The sequence below is a fragment of the Colletotrichum fioriniae genome (genome assembly GCF_027942845.1).
Source record: "Colletotrichum fioriniae strain IMI 355084 chromosome Unknown scaffold_1, whole genome shotgun sequence".
Taxonomy (NCBI): domain Eukaryota; kingdom Fungi; phylum Ascomycota; class Sordariomycetes; order Glomerellales; family Glomerellaceae; genus Colletotrichum; species Colletotrichum fioriniae.
Window position 1 is genome coordinate 3433496 of NW_027076837.1, and position 19680 is coordinate 3453175.

The 19680-nt window shown below is 54.1% G+C and overlaps 5 protein-coding genes across 5 annotated transcripts; 2 read left to right on the forward strand and 3 right to left on the reverse strand.

Annotated features, from left to right (window-relative positions):
- Window positions 1–422: 422 nt before the first annotated feature.
- N0V96_000868 (uncharacterized protein) lies at window positions 423–2140 on the forward strand (the record flags this gene model as incomplete). Its single annotated transcript, XM_053193145.2, has 2 exons — window positions 423–1037; window positions 1106–2140. The coding sequence occupies 2 exons, from the start codon at window positions 423–425 to the stop codon at window positions 2138–2140; spliced, it is 1650 nt and encodes a 549-aa protein (XP_053049263.2).
- Window positions 2141–3207: 1067 nt separating this feature from the next.
- Window positions 3208–5281, reverse strand: MAE1 (NAD-dependent malic enzyme, mitochondrial; the record flags this gene model as incomplete). The annotated part of the gene is made up of 5 exons (XM_065756061.1): window positions 3208–3988; window positions 4046–4289; window positions 4347–4643; window positions 4724–4916; window positions 4976–5281. 5 exons carry the CDS (start codon window positions 5279–5281, stop codon window positions 3208–3210), a joined length of 1821 nt encoding a protein of 606 aa, XP_065615301.1.
- Window positions 5282–7236: 1955 nt separating this feature from the next.
- On the reverse strand, window positions 7237–8882 carry N0V96_000870 (uncharacterized protein; the record flags this gene model as incomplete). Its single annotated transcript, XM_053193143.2, has 2 exons — window positions 7237–8201; window positions 8294–8882. The coding sequence occupies 2 exons, from the start codon at window positions 8880–8882 to the stop codon at window positions 7237–7239; spliced, it is 1554 nt and encodes a 517-aa protein (XP_053049261.2).
- Window positions 8883–10706: 1824 nt separating this feature from the next.
- On the forward strand, window positions 10707–14412 carry N0V96_000871 (uncharacterized protein; the record flags this gene model as incomplete). Its single annotated transcript, XM_053193142.2, has 2 exons — window positions 10707–14178; window positions 14234–14412. The coding sequence occupies 2 exons, from the start codon at window positions 10707–10709 to the stop codon at window positions 14410–14412; spliced, it is 3651 nt and encodes a 1216-aa protein (XP_053049260.1).
- A 3481-nt stretch (window positions 14413–17893) lies between these two features.
- Window positions 17894–18999, reverse strand: RPL23A (60S ribosomal protein uL14; the record flags this gene model as incomplete). Its single annotated transcript, XM_053193141.2, has 5 exons — window positions 17894–17926; window positions 17983–18060; window positions 18203–18449; window positions 18528–18575; window positions 18986–18999. The coding sequence occupies 5 exons, from the start codon at window positions 18997–18999 to the stop codon at window positions 17894–17896; spliced, it is 420 nt and encodes a 139-aa protein (XP_053049259.2).
- Between the last annotated feature and the right edge of the window lie 681 nt (window positions 19000–19680).

Below are 19680 nucleotides of genomic sequence, written 5' to 3' on the forward strand. Positions count from 1 at the left end.
AAAGGGGGAGTCCGGCGCCCAAATCTGGGCCCGAAAGCACGTCGTCCGCCGAGATCGGCCGTTTCGTCCCCGCGGGAAAGCCCCGGTATCAATAGCCTCTTTGAGTCGTTCCCTCAATCATTTAACGCCTAATCAAGCCTTTCCCGCCACGGCGCCAAGCACCATTCGATAACTACGGAGTATTACTAGTCAGGCCATTCACTACGGTATCCGGAGCTTGTCCGAGAAGAGGCGTGTCAAAGTCAATTGCAACTCGACGGCAAGCCGGTACGAGCAACCGCCGATTATCGATAAGAGCTTCCTGAGATGCACCCCGGTTTTGAGTTGTGAATTGCGACTTGAGACTCTTCAACTCAACTCAACTCAATCGCTTGTCTTTACACATCGTCAGGGCAGAGTCAAAACTTCAAGAGTCATTCACAATGGGTTCAACAATTCAAGATGCCCGTCCCTCAGTGAAACTCACCCAGGGAACTGTCATCGGCACAGTCGTGTCAGACAGTCTCCCCCGGCCAGTCGAAGCCTTCAAGGGTATCCCGTATGCGCTCCCGCCAACAGGAGATCGCAGGTTCCGCGCGCCGGTCAAAGTCGAACCCTCAACAAAGGAAATCGACGCTTCGAAATGGGGTCCCGTCGCGCCGGGCAAGCAGCTCTTCCCAGGCGGTCCAGCGTTCGAGTATAGTGAGGACTGCCTGACGGCCAATGTCTTCCGACCCGTCTCGTCGTCTCGAGATGAGACACTGCTGCCCGTAGCCGTGTACATCCACGGCGGCGCATTCAACAGAGGCACGGCCATGATGCACAACACGGCTTCGTTCCTGGCCAACTCTGGACAAGCTTTCATCGCAGTATCATTCAACTATCGAATTGGAGCTCTTGGTTTCCTCCCATCAACCAAGAGTTTCGAGGAGGGTTCCGTGAACCTTGGTTTGAAAGATCAACTCATTCTCCTCGAGTGGGTTCGTGACAACATCACGGCATTCGGCGGAGACCCCAACAACGTCACCCTCTTTGGCATCTCCGCCGGAGCACACTCTGTGAGTCTTTCCAGATATTTCCCCTTCTACCATGAAAGAGAAGACTCAACTCTAACGAACAAACCCAGATCGGCCACATCCTCATAAACGACGAAGGCCAATACAACCCACCCCTCTTCCACAAAGTCATTCTCGAATCTGGCGCCCCAACATCCCGCGCAGTCCGCCCCTGCAGCGCCCCCATCCACGAAGCCCAGTTCGCAGACTTCCTCGCCGAGACAGGCTGCCCGCCAGACCTCTCCGCCGCCGAGACCTTCGCCTACCTCCGCGCCGCGCCCAGCGAGGTCGTCCAAAAGGCCCAAATCGCAGTCTTTGACAAGTACAACCCTTCCCTCCGCTGGGCCTTCCAGCCCGTCGTCGACGGCGACATCATCCCCCGCCCGCCAATGGAATCCTGGCGCCTCAACAAGTGGCGCAAAGTCCCCATCATGACGGGCTTCAACCGCAACGAAGGCTCCATCTACATCTCCAAAAAGGTTTCCAAATCTGAAGAATTCACCTCCTTCTTCGCCGACCTGCTCCCCCTGCTCTCCAAAGAGGACGTTGAGACCATTGACAAACTCTACCCGGACCCCCTTACCATCCCAACCTCGCCTTACAAAGAATCCCTCGACGGCACGGGCGCCCAATACCGCCGCCTCGAAATCGCCTACGGCCAATACGCCTACGTCGCGCCCGTCCGCCAAACAGCCGACCTCGCCTCCCGCGCGGACCCGACGCTGCCGATATACCTCTACCAATGGGGTCTCGAGAGCTCCCTCCTCGACCGCGCGCGCCACGGCGAGAACATGTACTACGAGGTCTGCGAGCCCGCGAAAACCAAAATCTCGCCGACGCAAAAGGAGCTGTGTCTGACACTGAACGCGTACCTCGCCAGCTTCATCGTCGCGGGCGACCCGAATGCCGTGCGGGGCGAGAGCGCGCCCGAGAGGCCCACGTGGGAGCGGTACGTGGCGGAGGATCCCAAGGCGTTGGTGTTTGCGGAGGAGAATAAGGAGCTTATTGGCGGCGAGGCGGGGGTTCCGGCGAGGTTGCATGCCGATACGTGGGCGAGGAGGGAGTCGGAGTTTTGGTGGACAAAGGTGGATGTGTCGCAGCAATGAGTTTTTTGTTGAGCAGAAATAAAAAAAAGTAAAATTTCTGATGAGAAGCTCTTCATGGCCCAGTCTCTCGATTTCCTGGTGTTTATGTATGACCACAACTGAGCAGAGTCTGCCTACGGCGGCATGAGAGCTTCTTGCTCATGAGCTGAGATCCATGCCGAATCCATGCTGATACTTTGCAATCATCAATTTCGCATATTCGTTTAAACTAGAACGAGACTATTAATTGCGCTTATAGGTCTTTCTCGTTAGTTGATAGCCTACTTGAAAACTGAGGCTCGATCAAGGCCATTGGGTGAAGCTCAAATGCGGTGTAATGCCAACTGCACTAAGTAAGTGTTAAAAAGTCGATATGCGGATATTGTCTCATGAGTAGATCGCAAGTTGAAGTACACGTTGAGAGACTTCCTCCCAGCGGACCGAAGGCTTCTTCATTCATCTCACTGCCCGTTAATGCTTGTCAATGACTGTGAACTTCCACGGAAAATCTCACTAATGAGGGTAAATCAATTATTCTCACGGTCTGATTCGAAATCACGGCTAGATTACCATTTCGACTGACTACGTTGCTTGGCTATATCTAGGTAAGTTGGTGGTGGTCTTGTTCGCTTGGTTTGAGTCAAGGGCTTTGATATCGCCACTTTTTCGCATTTGAAAAGCATAAGTAAAATACGCAGTTAATTCACCAAACATCACCACAACATAATTCTGCGCGGTTCTCTACATGAATCTGTTCAGACGATTATCTCGTATCTAACGCAGGACTATTAAATGGCTATTATGCCTCCCTTTCTCCAATGACCCCTATGAGGCTGGAGGGCTTCTCCGGAGCTTCACCACCAAACTCCACCCAACTTGAGCATCACCACTCCGCCATTACAACACATGCGACCATACCCACTGGAGAACTCGGGATCCCGTCCGCTCTCTCATCGATAAACCAGCGAGGGCCGGAGTAGTAGTCGGGTCGGAGACGACCGGCGAATGCCCGGTGTTGCATGTAATTTTGCCTTTTGCCGTCTGCGGAAGAGACTCTGGTCCCCTTCTTTGAAAGTTCATGACAGCATCTACCAGCTCCCAACTCTGCTAAAGCTCCCAGCAACCTTCATCTCACCCTTGGCCTCTCGACTCGCCTCACTGTATTCAACAAGCTTGAGCGGACGGTACTCGGGCGACCACATCTGCTCTCGGATCCACTCGTCCAAGTCCTCGTCCCCCTCCGGGATCCCCTCCTCCGTCGCCACGCCCTCCTTGACAGCCGCTTTGATTACCGCCCGCGCGACCCTCACACTCACGTCCCTGACGACGTCCACGCCCGGCAGCAGCGGTGCCGTCTGGTCCTTGAGCGCGGGGCTTAGCGACGCGACACCTTCCACGGCCGCAACGAGCATCTTATCCGTCACCAAGCTCGCTCGGCAGAGCACGGAGCCGAGGCCGATGCCCGGGAAGACAACAGAGTTGTTGCACTCTGCGACTTCAATCTCAATCTCCTTGCCACCTTCGCCCCAGGGGCCCTTGACCGGTTTGAAAGGGGAACCTGTCGCGACGAGGGCCTTGCCGTCGGTCCACTTGTAGATATCCTCCGGCACGGCCTCGTGGAGACGGGTTGGGTTGGAGAGGGGAAGGATGATGGGCCGCTCGACGCCGTCCGCCATGGCGCGGACGATTTCTTCCGTAAACGCCTCAGGCTTCGTCGACGTTCCGATCAGGACATTGGGCTTGACACTCTTGATGACCGAAAGGAGAGAGGCGTCCTTGTCTTTCCAGTCTGAAGGGTCCTTGGCGAAGCCCTTTTGAGCAGCGGATATCTCGCTGTCAGTAGTCAAGAGACCGGGCTTGTCGATCAACCTGTGTCTCTATTAGTGGGGGTGATACAGGTTACAGGATTTGCGGACATAAACGCACCAGATTTGCTTCGAAGCATCCTCCTTGCTCATGTTACCCTCGGCAGCAATGGCGTCCCTCACTTGGTCCGCGATTCCGACACCGGCGGAACCAGCACCAAAGATGACCAGGCGGAGGTCAGTGAGCTTCTGCTTGCTTACGTGCAGAGCAGCCGTGATGGCCGCCAAGGTGACGCATCCCGTTCCCTGCACATCATCGTTGAAGCACGGGATATGGGGACGGTATTGATCCAAGATCCTCCTGGCTAGTAGTCCATCGCACGTCAGCATAGTTTCCCCCCAAAAAGAATCACCGTACTTACCATTGGTGAGACCAAAGTCCTCGAAGTGGATGTAAGCGCGGGGATACAGTCGCCTGGCAGCCTTGACAAACTCATCTACAAAGCGGTCGTACTTGTGTCCCCGTACACGCTTCTGTCTGAGTCCTAAATACAGATCATCGTTTAAGAGCTCTTCATTATCAGTGCCACAGTCGAGCACCACGGGCAGTGTTCGATTGGGATGAACACCAGCGCATAGGGTTGTGAGGACCAGCTTCGCCACGGAGATCAAGACACCGCCGACACCCTGGTCTCCAATACCCAGGATCTCTTCTCCATCTGGTGCAGCTAGTCAGCGGATCATTCGGGCATCACGGAATTGGAAGATCAGGGACAGAGGCGGGGACGGGGACACATGCCGGTAACGACAATGTAGTCGATATCCTCTGGTCGCCCCCATTGGGCGAGGTCGTGATAGACTCGGTCTATGTCATTGATGTTCAAGAAACAGCCGTCGGGCCTTCTGAAAAGCCGTGAGAAATTTTGGATGGCATCTCCTTCGGTTGGAGTGTACACGATGCTGAACATTTCGGGAAGATGCTCTTGCAACAACTACGCAACAGTCTTAGAATCACGAATACTTGCTTGTCCGATTACACGCAAACACATACCCGATAGTACAAGACCTCATTCTGCTCCTTCAACGACGTCAGGAAGGTATTCTTGGCAAGGTCATCCTGGCGGCTCTTGTACTGCTCATAAGCGCGGTGCAGCTGTTGGTCGAGGGAGTGAATGCTCTGAGGAAGCAGACCGGTGAGGTTGAACTCGCGGCGCTCGTCGTCGGGGAAGGCGGTGCCTTTATTGAGGTACGGTGTGTTCAACAGCGCGCTGCCCGTGACGGCGCAGCTAATGGGGCCGCTGGTGCTCAGAGGCAGATGGGAGAACTTGGACTCCTTGCGGTCTTTGGTGGGAGCCATGGTGTGAGATAGACGGGGTAGACGGGAGCGGCGGGTGGTGATGGTGTTCCGTAGAGGATTCACGAGGATTCTGGGTGGCATCGAATGGTGATGAGTTCAAGTGAAGGGCAAGAGAAGTAAGCCCAGAGCTGTATGTTTGCACAGCCAGGTTTATGAGCGTGTTTGAGTGGGAGTCGAGATGGTCTGATGGGGAAGCACATGCAAGCAGCAGAGAGAGGTCGTGATAAGACGTCGTCGACGTGGTCGTCCACTTTGGATTTGAGCATGTACAGTTTCCTTGGCACAGAAACGCTAAAGAACACCTAGCTACGTACTCTCGTGGAAAAGGGGGGTAACGTGAGGTATCGAGGTATCTTAGAGGAGGAGAGGAAAGAGCGGCTTGATGGCGTTGCCGTCCTGCCGTTTGTGAGCGCTGACTGCCAAGTGACGTCAGGCCTTTCTTTGTGGTGAATGGTGACAGCAACTTGAGTACTTGTAGTAAGTGCGTGGGGGAGGTGCAACTTGCATGTGGGTGGCCCAAAACGGTGGAGGAAAACACCGGAGAATGGCGACTGGGACTCGGCCGGTGTGAATGGGAGGCTTTTGCTCGAATCCATCATACTTCCCGGCTTTGGGAACACCTTGTTGAGCTCGTCTTGTTGACTGTGAGAGCCGTGCAGGTACTTTGCTGGGACATGTAGCAATTGGGAGCCATCCGAGTCATTTGAACAACACTGGCTTGGCCTGGCCGACAAGTAGCACTCCAAACCAGCAAAGCTTTCACTTCAGATCTTTAAACACCACAAGTCACAGTAGAATCAGATATGTCGGTACGCCTGGAGCCTCGCCCATGTAGGAAAAAAGATGGGCATGGACTATGATGGTCCTGTTTTTCTCGCAGCCCGGCAAAAATCAAGAGAAAAAAGACGTAAACGCCCCTCCCCCCTAGATTTTCGCCGTTCATAAATGATGTATTTCCAGTCCTCTCCAGAGTGTACCGCAAAACGCGGCACAAGAAGGAGACCCTCGCCGAAGCAAAGACTCGTGAATAATCCAAGTGACTGGGTAGACGCTGCTGTAAGGTAGGTAACGATAAGGTAGTTGAAGCTACTTTACCCTCCTGTTTTGACTGGCTTCACACAACATTCATGCTTTGACGCGATGGACACAGCCGCAGAGTACAGGGAGGAGGCAATGAATAATGCTTATTCTCGTAGATATTTGAGAATGCCCCTGTTTGACTCACTTGAGCCGTCTGCGTTTGTTGCGCTGTCTGTCAAGTCAAGATGTGGTGCTCAGCTGGTGATGGTCAAGAGGAAATGGCAGAGAGGAGGAAATTTTCTTCTCAGAGTTTACTGTGCAGTTTCTGATTATGTAATACACGCCTGGCAACGCCGGGGTTTTGGGGAAGGAATCCAATGTGGGGACTCAGGAGAGGTGCAGGATATACCGTATGGGATGCAGCTGGCGCCGGCTGCAGTGTCCCACGCCCGTGTAAGTCGGCCCTGGTGGATAACTTCAAGACCACGGGCTTCACACTTTGACTCAAGCAAAGTCAGGAAATTTCGGCCCCAGCCTACATCAGTCGCCATATCGCCATATCTTTCTGAGAGGCGAGAGGCAATTTCGGCAATGTCGAAAGTCAAAGGGGTGGCGACAACGCGAATATCCCCTGTGATTGAGCCCAGCACGCCCCTCATGATGCTGTAGCAACGCAAATGGATACACACACCTACTGCGTATTGATATTCTCATCAGTGATCTTGTCCGATTACCATGAATATGCACTACTTTAATTCGGGTGCTAATGTTTTATTGCTCCTCACCCATAGATACCTACGCTTGACATCCGAGTAAGGCAATTGGCACACTCACAGGCAATTTGTATAGTCATAATGATCAATGATATTGATAAAGACAGCGGTATACCCAAACACCTAGATAAATTCATACAGTCACTGCTATCCGATACGGGCTTAGATGAGACCAGCCCGGGCCGCCTCGCCACCGCCATCCTGAACGAGCTCGTCCATGCGCCTCTTGCCCTTTCCAATGCCTCCCTCACCGACACCCATTCTTCTGGCAACATATCTTTGTGCCACAACACCCACAGCCAGACTCAACAACTCTTCGATCCACTCGGCGACCCACTCGCGGGGGTCAACACCACCGCCCTCGACAATCTCACGGATCTCATCCGGAACGGATTGTCCCAGGGAGCCCTCCTGGCCATCCTCGCCACTGGCAGGAGTCAGCGGGTTGGAGGCGTCCAACCAGCGGATCCACTTGGCCGGGATGGATTGGCTGATGGCCGAGTACTCAATCTCGTGGACGGGGTCGAGGCAGAAGACGGCGAAGCAAACCATCTCGTCTGCCTCATCCTGCTCGGCCACGGCCGAAGTCTCCTTCTCTTTCTCCACAGCCGACGTGCTGGCAAAAAGACCAGAGTCGGCCGTGGTACCCACAGCCTGGATGGCAAGGAAAAGGTCGGAGCTGCGAACCGGGTTGTCTTCGCTCACCGGCTCAGTCGCACGGAGCCGAGCCTGCTCGACACCGCCGTGAGCTGCAAAGTACTCGCTGGCATACCCCTCGGCTCCAGCGCGGCAGAGCTTCGTGCCCTCGGTCAGACCCTTGATCAGACCCAGGTCACGCGGGGAGTCGGATTGTCTCCACCATGGACCGTCTCTCCAGCCCGCGCCACCGTCGTTGGAGTATCTGCGGCTGTGGGTTTCTTGGCCTCGCTGAATGACCATCAACTCGCCGCCCTCCACCTGGGACATGACGCGGGAGAAGGTGCCGTAGATCAAGGGGTCAAGGGAAGGGTACCCGACCATGTCGTGGGCGATGTGAATGAGAAGCCTCTCGTGGGAGCTGATGGGAGGAGCGATTGTATGGAGGATGTTTGTGAATGTCGGAAGAGCTTGCTGGCGAAGGTTGTCTCCTGTTATGGCAGTGTTAGCAAATGGTTGTTCCTGATATACCAACGTGTCTTGGTTGCGTTCAAGAGACGGCAAAATCAGCTCAGGAACTTACCAAGAGCCCTGAGGCCACCGACGTTTCCTCGAACTTGTTCGGCCCATTTCTTGGCTTCCTCGTTCTTCTGAATCTCCTTCACAGCAGCCTCGGCCTGCTTCATGGCAGCAGTTGCCGTGTTGAAGATGCCACCCCACCAACCACCTCCAGCAGCCGCAGCGGGCGCGGCTTCGGGAGAAGCAGCCGACGAAGAGGCAGCGGCAAGTTGTTCAGCCGGTCTCTTCTCAGGTTCTTGCAGGTCGGAGCTCGTGGCACTGGGGGTGAAGCTCGCACGGAGAGATCGTGCGCTGTCGGTGGACTTGCGGGGGGCGGTCGACTTGTCGTCGGTGGTAGGGGTCGCAGAGCGTTTGGGAATGCCCTTTGCTGCCGTCTCCTTAAGACGCGGCGTATGCGGACGGGAGGGTTGCTCGAGGTCCTTTTCGAGCTCGGCCAGGATGTCGTTATCGGCCATAGCCTTGGAGGCGGCGGTGGTAGGCTTGGGCTTCTTCTCGAGCGACTTCTTGGGGGGAGCGGCATTGTCGCCAATTCCCTCAAAGAGGTCGTCAATGTCGTCGCCAGCAGCGGCGGGCTTTGTCTTCTTGGAAGCCATGTTAGGCGATGGAAGTTTTGGTGGTGTTGTTGGTGATGTTGCGGGGCAGACGTCACTAGCTACAAGGTGCAGCACTTTGAGGGCGGCTAGGTAGCTCCAAAAGGGATGCTCGGCAAGCTTAGTCAGGCGACGCTAGGTATCAGGACACCGTGAAACAACAGCTCGAATGAAAGGAGCAATGACTATAGCGTGGGGTACTAAGTCCGACGGGCCAGGCCGAAGCGATCAAGGCGATAATTGGTGGGTGTAAAAGAAAGACACCAGGGCAGCTCACTGCTCGAATGATGACAGGGTGGTTGTTGATGTTGATGAGGACGCAATTGAACCTTCACCTCATGTTCTCCAAACGGGGGAATTTGATGCACCAGCGCAGGCACGCCGCACAGCACCACACACATTGGCGACAGCTGCTGGAGACATGCATCACATTCACCAGGGACGGGACTGCATCAAGCGGAGAGAAGGGATGCGCTAGGCCATATCCGGAGTGGACGAGAAGCATGTCATCTCATTGGCTCAGAGTGGATGCCCATCCCCAGTGGGAAATGAAAAAAGCGTGTCTTGTGGGTCCCCGTCTGAAGTCGCCATCTGGCCGGGCTGGGTTCCCATTCTCGGTCTGTCAAGGCTTACAGCAGGCTTTTAGGGGTCTTGATCAGTGGATATAGCGGCCTACCCGCTAAAGACGTATTGTCAGCGGCAGATCATAGGGACGTTAATGAGGCTTGTGACCGCTAAAGTGACCTCCCCCAGCACCCATCACAGGGCCTTGGATGCTCGACGGGACGGGAACTAGGGGTGAGAGAGGTAGGTAGGTACGTATCTCACTCCCGAGTCCCTTCCCCCTTGGGCCCTTGTACCCACGTACCGTTTTTTCCCTTCCTTCCTTCCCATTGCCTTATGGTCCAGGCGTGGCTGGCTCGGAAGGACTAACAGCCAATGCCAGTGCAGGAGCGTTCCGATCAAAGGGGCCCCAGTCGTGCCTTCCCTTTCTCTCTCCCGGCCCCTGCCAGCCAGTAACGGAACGGAAGGAAGTGGCAGCCAGCCTGAGCCAGGCCAGCAAGAGCAACAGGTGGACGTGTGTGGACGTGGACAGGGCCCCGGCTGGCAAGGCAAAATTGAGAAATGCAAGTCAAAGTGAAGACGGGCAGGAGCCATCTCAGCAACAAGACAGGAAGGGGCCACCAACAGCACAAATCACCACCTTTTTCACCCCAGATATCTTACCCTTACGACTTCTTCGCCCTCTTGAAAATATCGTCGCTATTTTCTTTGGCTCTTTAGCTTTCTCCAGAGCATATTTTTGTTTGCTCTAGCTATCGCGCAGACCCGTCCTGTCTGCTCCCAAATTTGACGTCTTATTTGGTATTGGCAACAGCAAGGCCCGTTTCTCTCAGCTCAGGTCTCTTTCGGTCTCGCTCACTCACACTCACCACTCACCACTCACAACCTCTGGCTCTCACTCTCAGCTCTCAGTCGGGTGGTCCAAGTCAAGTCAAACCACACCACATCACCACTTACTTGCATCAAACCTGGTTTTTGCCAGCACCTTCACATTCAACCTCTCTCCCCCTTCCCGCCACCTCTTACTCCCATCCGTCAAATCTACGACGGGACAAGGGTTCGATAGCTCCTCATTCACATCACATCAATATTCTGAGCAATCGCCTCCCGTCTCATTGAATGACTTCTCGGCTTTCTCCGCCATCTTATTGCGGCTTCCCTTCTACCCCCGAATCATCTACACATCCGTCTCCGTAAGCCAGGTTACCTCTTCGCCTGTTCTTACTTGGACTGCACCATCACACATCCGCTGCGCTTACAGTTATGGACCAGCGCTCTCGCGGTGGCCGTCCGAATCGCCGGAAAACTCTTCCCACTTCCAGCATCCAGTCTGATACCAGCGCAGGCGGCGAGTCAAACTCGAGCATCATGACGCGCTCTCCTCCCGTTGCTGCCTCTCGCACTCCTCAGACGGCACCTCAAAATCGCCGCAACGCAAAGCCCATTCCCATGAATAACCCCTTCAGTGTCCGCTCATCTCCCAGCACGGGCGGTTCTGGTCCCGGCCCTGGCAAGGCTCTTAGAAAGAGATCTCGCACCAGCGGCTTTGACGGGCCCGCCGATGAAGAAGACGAGACTTACCGCAAGGGCCCTCACACTTTGAGAAAGCGTGCGAAAATCGACTACTCCGCCGCCGACTTTGAGGATGAGCTGCCCGAGATTGCAATTCCGGCTCCTCGCACTGCCACTCGTAAGAAGCGGGCTGACAGTGAAGTCGTCGACGAGGAGTACTACACGCCCACAGCACAGAAGCGCCGTGCCAACTCGAGAGAATTTTCCGTCGCCAGCATTACCGCCGCTCGTCGTCGGACCCCGGCCCGGAAGAACGTTGTCGAACAACAATCCTTCTACTCTCAGCAATCAGACGAGGATATTGTCAAGGACACTATTGAAGTGGTGGGCGATTCTTCTGACCTCATCAGCTCTGATGATGCATCTGACCATGATGACAATGACAAGGACATTTCAGGTCACGCCTCCCTTCCAGAAAACCATGACCAGCTCTCGTCACCAATCCAGCGCAAGACTCAGGTAATACTTCAGCTGGCATCTCCCATTGGCCATCAGATCATCAAGCAGGATGAGAGTCAATCGAGCCAAGCACAGCCCGTTCCCGACGACATTGTTACCGCCGCGGATGAGGTGTCAGGCCCTGTCATCGCTCACCCTCAGCCCATCCGCGTCAACCAAGTCACCATTATCGGAAACACTGGCCCGCGCCCAGACACAGAGGCGACAACAGTTCATCATGGCGAGTTCGTCGAAGATTATTCTATCCAGCCCAAGAGAGAGGCCAGTTCTCCCGTGCGGCCTACTGAAAGTTTACCGCAGAGAACGGCTCTACCGGAGATGGCTGAGCCGGCAGCCAACGCCGATTCTGCTGTTGTCTCCGGTACTCAGGAAAATTCCGCACCAGCCGTTGCTCAGATTTTCAACGCCACCAACAACAACATCGACCATGCCAACGTCGCACAGCCGATTGAAGAACCACGAGAGTCTATCGCCGATGTGTCAACAGAGGACGCAAAGGTAAATGGTCATATCGAAGCGACCGAAAATAAGCTTCCGCCTCAAGAGGAGCCGTTAAATACACAGTCCACCGCCCCTTCACAAGATGTCGACGTCTCTGTATCATTCACGACTCAGTCCGAGGAATTGTCCCGGCCTCAAGACGAGATGGACGTTGACGTTACAGAAGAACCTGATGCAGAAATGCAGGACGAGGTTGCTGCTCCTGAACCCTACGCTGTTCCCGAACCCAAAGCAGCATCCCCGCAACCCCAACCCGCCGCTCCTGAGGCAAAAAAGAAGCGCTATCCGTGGTCCCACCTTACACCTTACATTGATGGCGAGTATGTCACCCACTCCATCTACCCGGTCGCCGTCGAGGCATCTGCACCCACTTCAAACGCCGACGCTGCTGAAGCTTCCGGCGAGCGAGAGATCGCTGAAGAGACGCCCGAGAATGCCAACGCGAACACCCTTGGTCAGGGTGCTGAAGCAGACGCAGAAGACGGTGCCAATGCCGATGCAGACGGTGAAGTTGACGACACTGAGCGTGACGCCGACCATGATGAGGATCTCGCGCCCGACAGCCAAGGCCAGCAACTTTCCCAAGGGTCTGCTTACAACTCGGCTGCCCCGACTCCTGCACTTACGCCCCGTCAAGGGTCGCCTGTTGTGCCATCAGCTGCAACTGGAACCAGCACGCCGGCCTTGATGCCGAAGCAACGCTTCAGAAAACAGTATAGGTTCAAAAAGGTCAGAGATCCTGCCGAATTCTTGGCCTTCTTGAAGGACTCTGAGGACCTTCCCCAAGAGGAGCTTTGGGACCTCCTGGCTCAGGCCAATGAGTGTCTCCTCGCCTATCAAGAGGAGTACAAAGAGTGCAGCAGGGTCGTAGACGATCAAGAAAACGCCCAGCGTCGTGCGATTCAAGATGCCGCCTACGAAAAGAAGACTGCCGACTTGAACGCTTTCGCCAAGGTAGATTCATACATCGAAAAGGAGTTTGAGGTGCAGGGCTCCCGAGCCACGATCAAGGAGAAAGACGCCGGAATTCTCGAGCAACGCTTGCAAGATAGGATCATGGCCGCCACGTATCACTTCGAGTACGATCCTCACCCCAACAAAGTCGGAAACCAAGATCCCGGCGCTCAAAAAGGTGGTGGTGGAGAGGGTGTTCGCCAACTCCGAAGCCAACCGCAGGCAAGCGCCAAGGCTGCCGAGGGCGACGGAGTCATCGTCTCTGGCAAGAGAACTCGCAACCCCCCGAAATTGTTTGACGGCGTGTTACAGGACGACCACCGTGCAGCAACTCCGGGAAGCAACAAGCCGGGCCCGAAGAAACGCGGCAGGGCTGCCGCTGCAGAAAAGGCGGCTTCCCTTCAAGACCCCGAAGAGGAGCCTGAGCCTGAGCCGCAAACGGTATCACCTGCCAAGCCCGGCCCCAAAAAGAGAGGGCCGAGGGGCAGGAAGTCTGCCGTGGTGGTCTCGGAGCCGAACTCGCCTGCTCCCGAAGAAGAGGCCATCGCCCCGCCGCCGGAGCCAGAGCAGGTACAGCCTCCCAAGCGCAAGCGTGGCAGACAGCCAAAGTCAGCCGCCATTGTCGAAGAGGAGCCAGAAGAGCCCGAGAAGCCGACTCCCAAGAGAGGTCGCGCAGCGCAGCGAAAGAGCAACGGGCACGTTGCTGTTGTTGCGCCCGAAACGACCGACGAATCTCGCCCGACCTCGGCATCATCGATGGCCACTATCTCGGACGCCGGGTCTACCTACGGACTGCGCCAGAAGAAGCGACAGCGAAACTGGCAGGATGAGGAGGAAGTCGATGAGGAGGAAGTGGAGGCCGAGCCTCAGCCTAAGAAGGCTCGCATCATTCGCATCAACAGAAAGCAGAGCGCACCAGAGCTCGCACCCAAGGAGACGCTGGGCGAACATATTCTCGCTGATATACACCGTTTCGCCGCGACTCTCGATGCGTCCGAGTCCCCTCAGCCCCGGCTGATGATGTCGTTCAAATTGATCAACAATGGCTCCAGATGGACCATCAAGCCCCCAGCCTCGCCGCGTCAAACATCGACCGACGTCAGCGAGTACAACCTGTCGACCCCTCGACCAGCGCCAATGTCTGCACCTACCTCGGCCAAGTCATCGGCCCCGCCTAGCCAGGCCGAAGGGGAAGAGAAGGATTACTCCACCATGACCAAGTCGGAGAAGATGTCGGCCTCGATGAAAAGTACGCTTCACTCAACCCTATCACTGATCTTGCAGTCCACTAACGATTTTTCCAGAACGATGGCTCAATGGCAGCATGCAAGGCGCTGTCAATAAGCGAAAGGCTACTCTCGCTGCGAAGAAGGCAGCAGCTGCCGCGGCCGAAGCTGATGCGGCCCGAATCGCTCAGCAGAAGGCCATACAACTCCAGCAATCTGGACAACCGGCACCCTTCCCAATGGGACAGGGACAGTAACGAATCCGAACACATCTACTAACATCTGTCAAAAACGGCACGTTAAGCTACCACGCAGAGCAGGATGATGACCCATACGGATCACATCGAAAAAACGCAACCGCAAAAGGTCACGAGACCCACGAATATCATTACCAGCATCATGTGCTTCTCAGAGCAACTATTTTCCAGTCTTCTACGATCAGCATTGTATACCCATTCGCATGACGAAAGTCGCATCCGGATGGCAGTGGACGAGTTCGGGCACACGAACACGCAAAAGGCCCGCACCGATACACACCTAATTCAGTTTTCTTGTTCGAGTACACATATCGGGAGAGGCACCGTGAGAGATGATCTCTCCTACATCAGCATCGGGAAGCGAGGGCATCCGATTTTTTTCCATTTTCGATTCGAGTGTTGGAAACCAAAAAAGAGGAGAGAGAGAGCGTATGGATCTTTGCATTGATGGATTGACGGAATGGCACACCGACCTCAGCTCCCAAATCGACTGAGAAGTTTTATAGTGCCGCCGTCTCCGTCACTTTTTCTTTTTATGAAACCTTTTTTTCCTTCGGCTCTTGTGTATTTGCGCCAACCTTTTCTTGATTTCAGGCGACGAATACGAACTTTCGTCGATTTGGTACCAGCTCAGTGAAGTGAGTGGTCTTGCAGAGGTGGTACGTCAATGGAAGCGGAGAGTCAAGTCGTTGACTATCTGGTACTGGGTCTCGGGGAAGGAGAGAGCTTTCGCATATCCAAGCGGCTCATGTATGAGGGATTTTGGCTCTGGTTTCCTATTTAAGGGATTTCGTTGAGACGCCCTGGGACATGGGTTGGTGATGGATGGTTGAGGTTTGTCTTCTGGCACGAGGACGGTGGAAGGGTAGAGTCGAAACTCTTTGACGAAATTGACGCTGATGCCATATACATGGGATGTTCTTGATGTGATTCCATGTCATGCACGTCTTATTCTTGGAGTTTCTTGTCTACCTCGCTATTGAGGCTATTCCAACTGCTTTGACGTGCCGTTCTGTGAGTCTTTCACCAGATGAGATGTGTCCCTCGTCATATGTTGAGCTTCCTTCAGGCCCCGAATAGTAGAATACTAATTTCTCAACCTTCACGGCGCATTCTGAACTAATCAAATAGTTCCGGCGTAAGTGCCTATCGTTGTAGACAGAGTTTATGATCTCAACTCAGTTACCACGTTCTTTACCTCTTATCTATGCGAGATGGCAACCGCTTTTGTAAGTGGAAATTATTTCGCGTGCAGTATCGAAAGTTTCCCACGCCCTTGACGGGCTTCATATTGAGCATTGAAAGGTATTTGAGGTTGCCCAGCCAGTTCGAACATTCTGAATATTCCGAATTGCCAACTCGCCATGAGATGCGGCCGAGAGGGCTGCGAGGCAGCGAGCGTATATCGCAGATGCCATCGAAAGATGCCATCGAAAAATCCCAATGCGCACACTTCTATAGTCTACGAGCTGAGGCCGGGCTGCGCTCGTTCCTGTGGGACTTACAACATCCAGCCTGGCTGATGTGGTGGTTTTTTCCCGGCTTTACAGGCGCGAAAGATCGACCTTGACAGGATCAGGGTTTCAAGAATCAGGCTGATATTTCACTGCAATTTCAACACGCCCAAAGGCCTGGTCATTACTATCGAAGACTCCTTTCATATGCAGCCTTGGCTGTCTCCTCTCTTTCGCAGACTCAGCCTTGCATTCTGAGCTGGAGCCATGCAGCTCCTCTAATATTTTAATATGTCTGCGCCGGATTTGCTCGCTGAGACTTTAGTTCTTCGAGGGTCCACCGTTGGACATCGTCGTCCATCACAAGCAGTTATCGCGACAAAAGTCAATTCATGTCGGTGTCCACCTTGACCATCACCAAATGCTTTTTGATACCACAAATGGTAATTTTTGAGTAGGTACTCGCTGGGCATCGAGATGACAATCAAGCCGCGCCTTGACATCGTCATTTGATGCAATGAAACGCGATACACTGCAATTCCAACTCACTAAAAGAGCTTAAGTATGAAGTCGCTGAGAAGCTGTAGCTCTGCTGTCCTCTTTCACTCGATTATTGGTGCCGGCCAGGAATACGGCAGGTAGGATCTGATTTGGTGTGCTGCGATCATGGCCATGACCATGACCATGACCAACACCATTGCCTCCCTTCTTCTCGAGCGCATGCGGGCATCCCTTCTCGATCGCGCGGGTGACTTCTTGAAGGTATCGACTTCCCTATTGGTTAAACCTGCATCAGAACGAGGGGATACTCGGCCGACATCCCGTTCTGCTGGCTTGGGAAAGATTTAAACACCAATCATGACGCGTGTCGGTGATTGACACGGTTGTGGAAAGGGGTTTGTTGTCAACACTGCAATCTTAGCCGCTTACGAGGCTTCAAAGACTGCAATACTCTGGCGAAAGTTCGTGTGGATTTATGGTGCATGGTCATGCAGGTTGGTCCCGTCATGCTACAATTCCCACAATGCGGAGAGGCCTCCTCAATGTCTTCACTATTAGAACGTATGCTTGAAACTCTAGCGTTCATATAAGATATAAACAAGTGTTTTTATTACGTTTCAAGCAACGACTTTCCTCTCCGATCAGCCATGGTAAACCGAAATGGTGAGCAGCATCTTGGCTGGATTGGCACCAAGACTGACGACTGATGTTGGCAGGCGATCTGGAAACATATCTCCGTAATGCGACTTTCATTTGATGGCGATATCAAATTGGAGGCACCGGAGTGTCGGCGTCAGACAGGCAGAGATCCTTACATTCACGGCGCAGAGGTTGTATCACAGTAAAGGACGTTAAATCAATGCTGCAGGCAGAGAGAGGTTAAGAGGAATGGGAACTTAGAATGGAGTGACCGAGGCCCTGAGGGTGATGCAGGCCACGGCCTGAGAGGTGGCTAAAATTGCTGTGCAGTCAGAGCCTCAAGACCAACTTGGTCTTTCTCGCCGCGCGTGCAGACATTACTTGCACTGACATGGCTTGCTAGATGGATTTCGGGGCATTTGCCTGATCGGGATTTGTCGAGGCCTGGGCGCATCACAGGTCACAGACGGCGAGTGCGCCAAACAGGGAGCAACTAGGAAAGCAGGGGGTAAATATGTGTAACGTGCGCAAAGAATCGGAGTTTTGTATCTCTCCTGTATGCGAAATGCCTGGTATGAATTTCTTTCCCTTTACACGCCACAGCCGAAATGCAGAGCCTGCCAGTCCAGCGAGGAAACTAAAAAGAAAAAACCAGGCCCACAACCCTCTTTCAGATGGTGTTTTGTGTGTGTGATGAATCCATTCGACCTCGCTCTCTTTCACTTCATGACGACAGGGTGGGGGGAGAGAGGTGTCAAGGAGAGAGAGAGGAGGAGGGGTGATGAAGTATGTCCCTATGGTTCGCACCGGTTGACCTAATCCGTAGCCATAACGTCGTCCTTTTCGCCCTTTTATTTCTTGACTTGTGTAAAAAAAAAAAAACTCCTTTACATGACGACACCAGAGTTGCTGGCAATACGCTGGATTGGGTGTTAGTCTCGTAAATCCCAAGATCGTTTGTATTGGAAGAACTTACGGGCCAGAGCTCAGCAGCCTCCTTACCGACGGGGCCGGTAATGGCGGAGCCCTTCATCTCACCCTTGGGGTTGACGATCTGTAGTCATTGTGTCAGCGACAGTTCTTGATTGTCACTTCGAAACAGCGACGCCATATTCAGAGCTCGGCTGTGCGAAAGCTGCACAACCAAGTCTCGTCCGACGCGCCCCATTCCCCCAAAAATGCAAGGTAGTACTTACGACACCGGCGTTGTCCTCGAAGTACAGGAAGACACCGTCGAAACGCTTCCAGGGCTTGGACTGGCGAACGATGACGGCGGGGTGGACCTTCTTGCGGAGTTCGGGCTTTCCCTTCTTGACGGTGGCCATGACCATGTCACCGACACCACCGGCAGGCAGTCTGTTGAGGCGGGCACCGATACCCTTGACGGAGATGATGTAAAGGTTACGGGCACCAGAGTTGTCGGCGCAGTTCATGACGGCACCACTGAAGCAACAGAGTCAGCGACGAGTTCCAACCACAGAGAATGGGTTCTCTCATTCGGGAAGAGAGGAGAGTTCGTACACGGGAAGACCGAGGGTCATCTTGAGCTTGCCACCGGGGGCACCGCGACTGTAGAAATCTGGTCAGCACTTCCGCGTCTTGATGTTTGCCGGAATTTTCTCTGCTCATGTCTCCTCCATTGTCGGCGCAAAATTCCGTTTCTCGTGGTGGGCTAGCGGTGGGCGAGGGGCATCATTTCGCGCAGTGTTTTGTTCTCCATTCGTGCATGCCGTCAGTCGGTGTTTCTGTCGCAGTCGAAGCCCAATGCTACACTTCCGGCCTTTGCCTTGCTGACTTCGAAATTTCCTCCTCTTTCCCTGCGTTGGTCGTCGTTGTCGTGTGCCGAAATTTCGAGCGCCCGCCCGCTTCTCGCCGCGTGCATCCCACCAAAAGCTCCGTCGTCGCTGGAGGAGGGGTGAAAAGAAGCCGAAAATTTTGCGCCGTCGCTGGATTCGAAGAGTAGAATTACAATGACTTACGAGAGCTTGGCCATTGTGTCGGTTTGGGGGTGTCGGAATCAACTACGGGGCTGGCTGGAGGGTTAGATGGCGGACGTGGAATCGTGAACTAGGCTGGAAATTTCACGACTTCGAAAATGTTTTTGGTGAATCGCTGGTGTGGAGCACCGAACCCTACGCTCCTCCCTTACCCGAGCCAGAATTATCCGTCACGTGGAGATTAGATAAGCCACCCCGAAAACCTTTCCCTCTGCCTTTTTGATGCACAGAGACCCCGCTGGCTGTCTTGCCCCACTCCATCCTACCTTATGGCCCCTCGTCACTGCCTTGGGGGGAGTTAAAATCGCACTGAAGGTTGTGATTCCGAGCTTCTCCCGAGCCTCTCTTGGGTCGCTATACTTCATCGTCTTTAGAGGAGTAAAAGTTGCAGTGAAGACCGCGAGTGCGCGATACCCAATCCCAACCCCTTTTTGGAAGTCAGACGTCCGGCTTTGGACGAGTTTGAATTGCTGCGAGCTCAATTTACGTCACTCACGGATAAGCTTAATGCGGCCTCTATAAGGTAGGAGTCGGTTGGGATGTGATAAAGTTGCAGTACCCAATCTGTCAACAACAAATCGTTGCGGAGGTGAAGGGTAGCCATACCATGAGACCACACCATCGCCTTAGGGATGGTTGATTGCAGTGAATGTGAAGTACTTTTCCCTCGGCCCCTA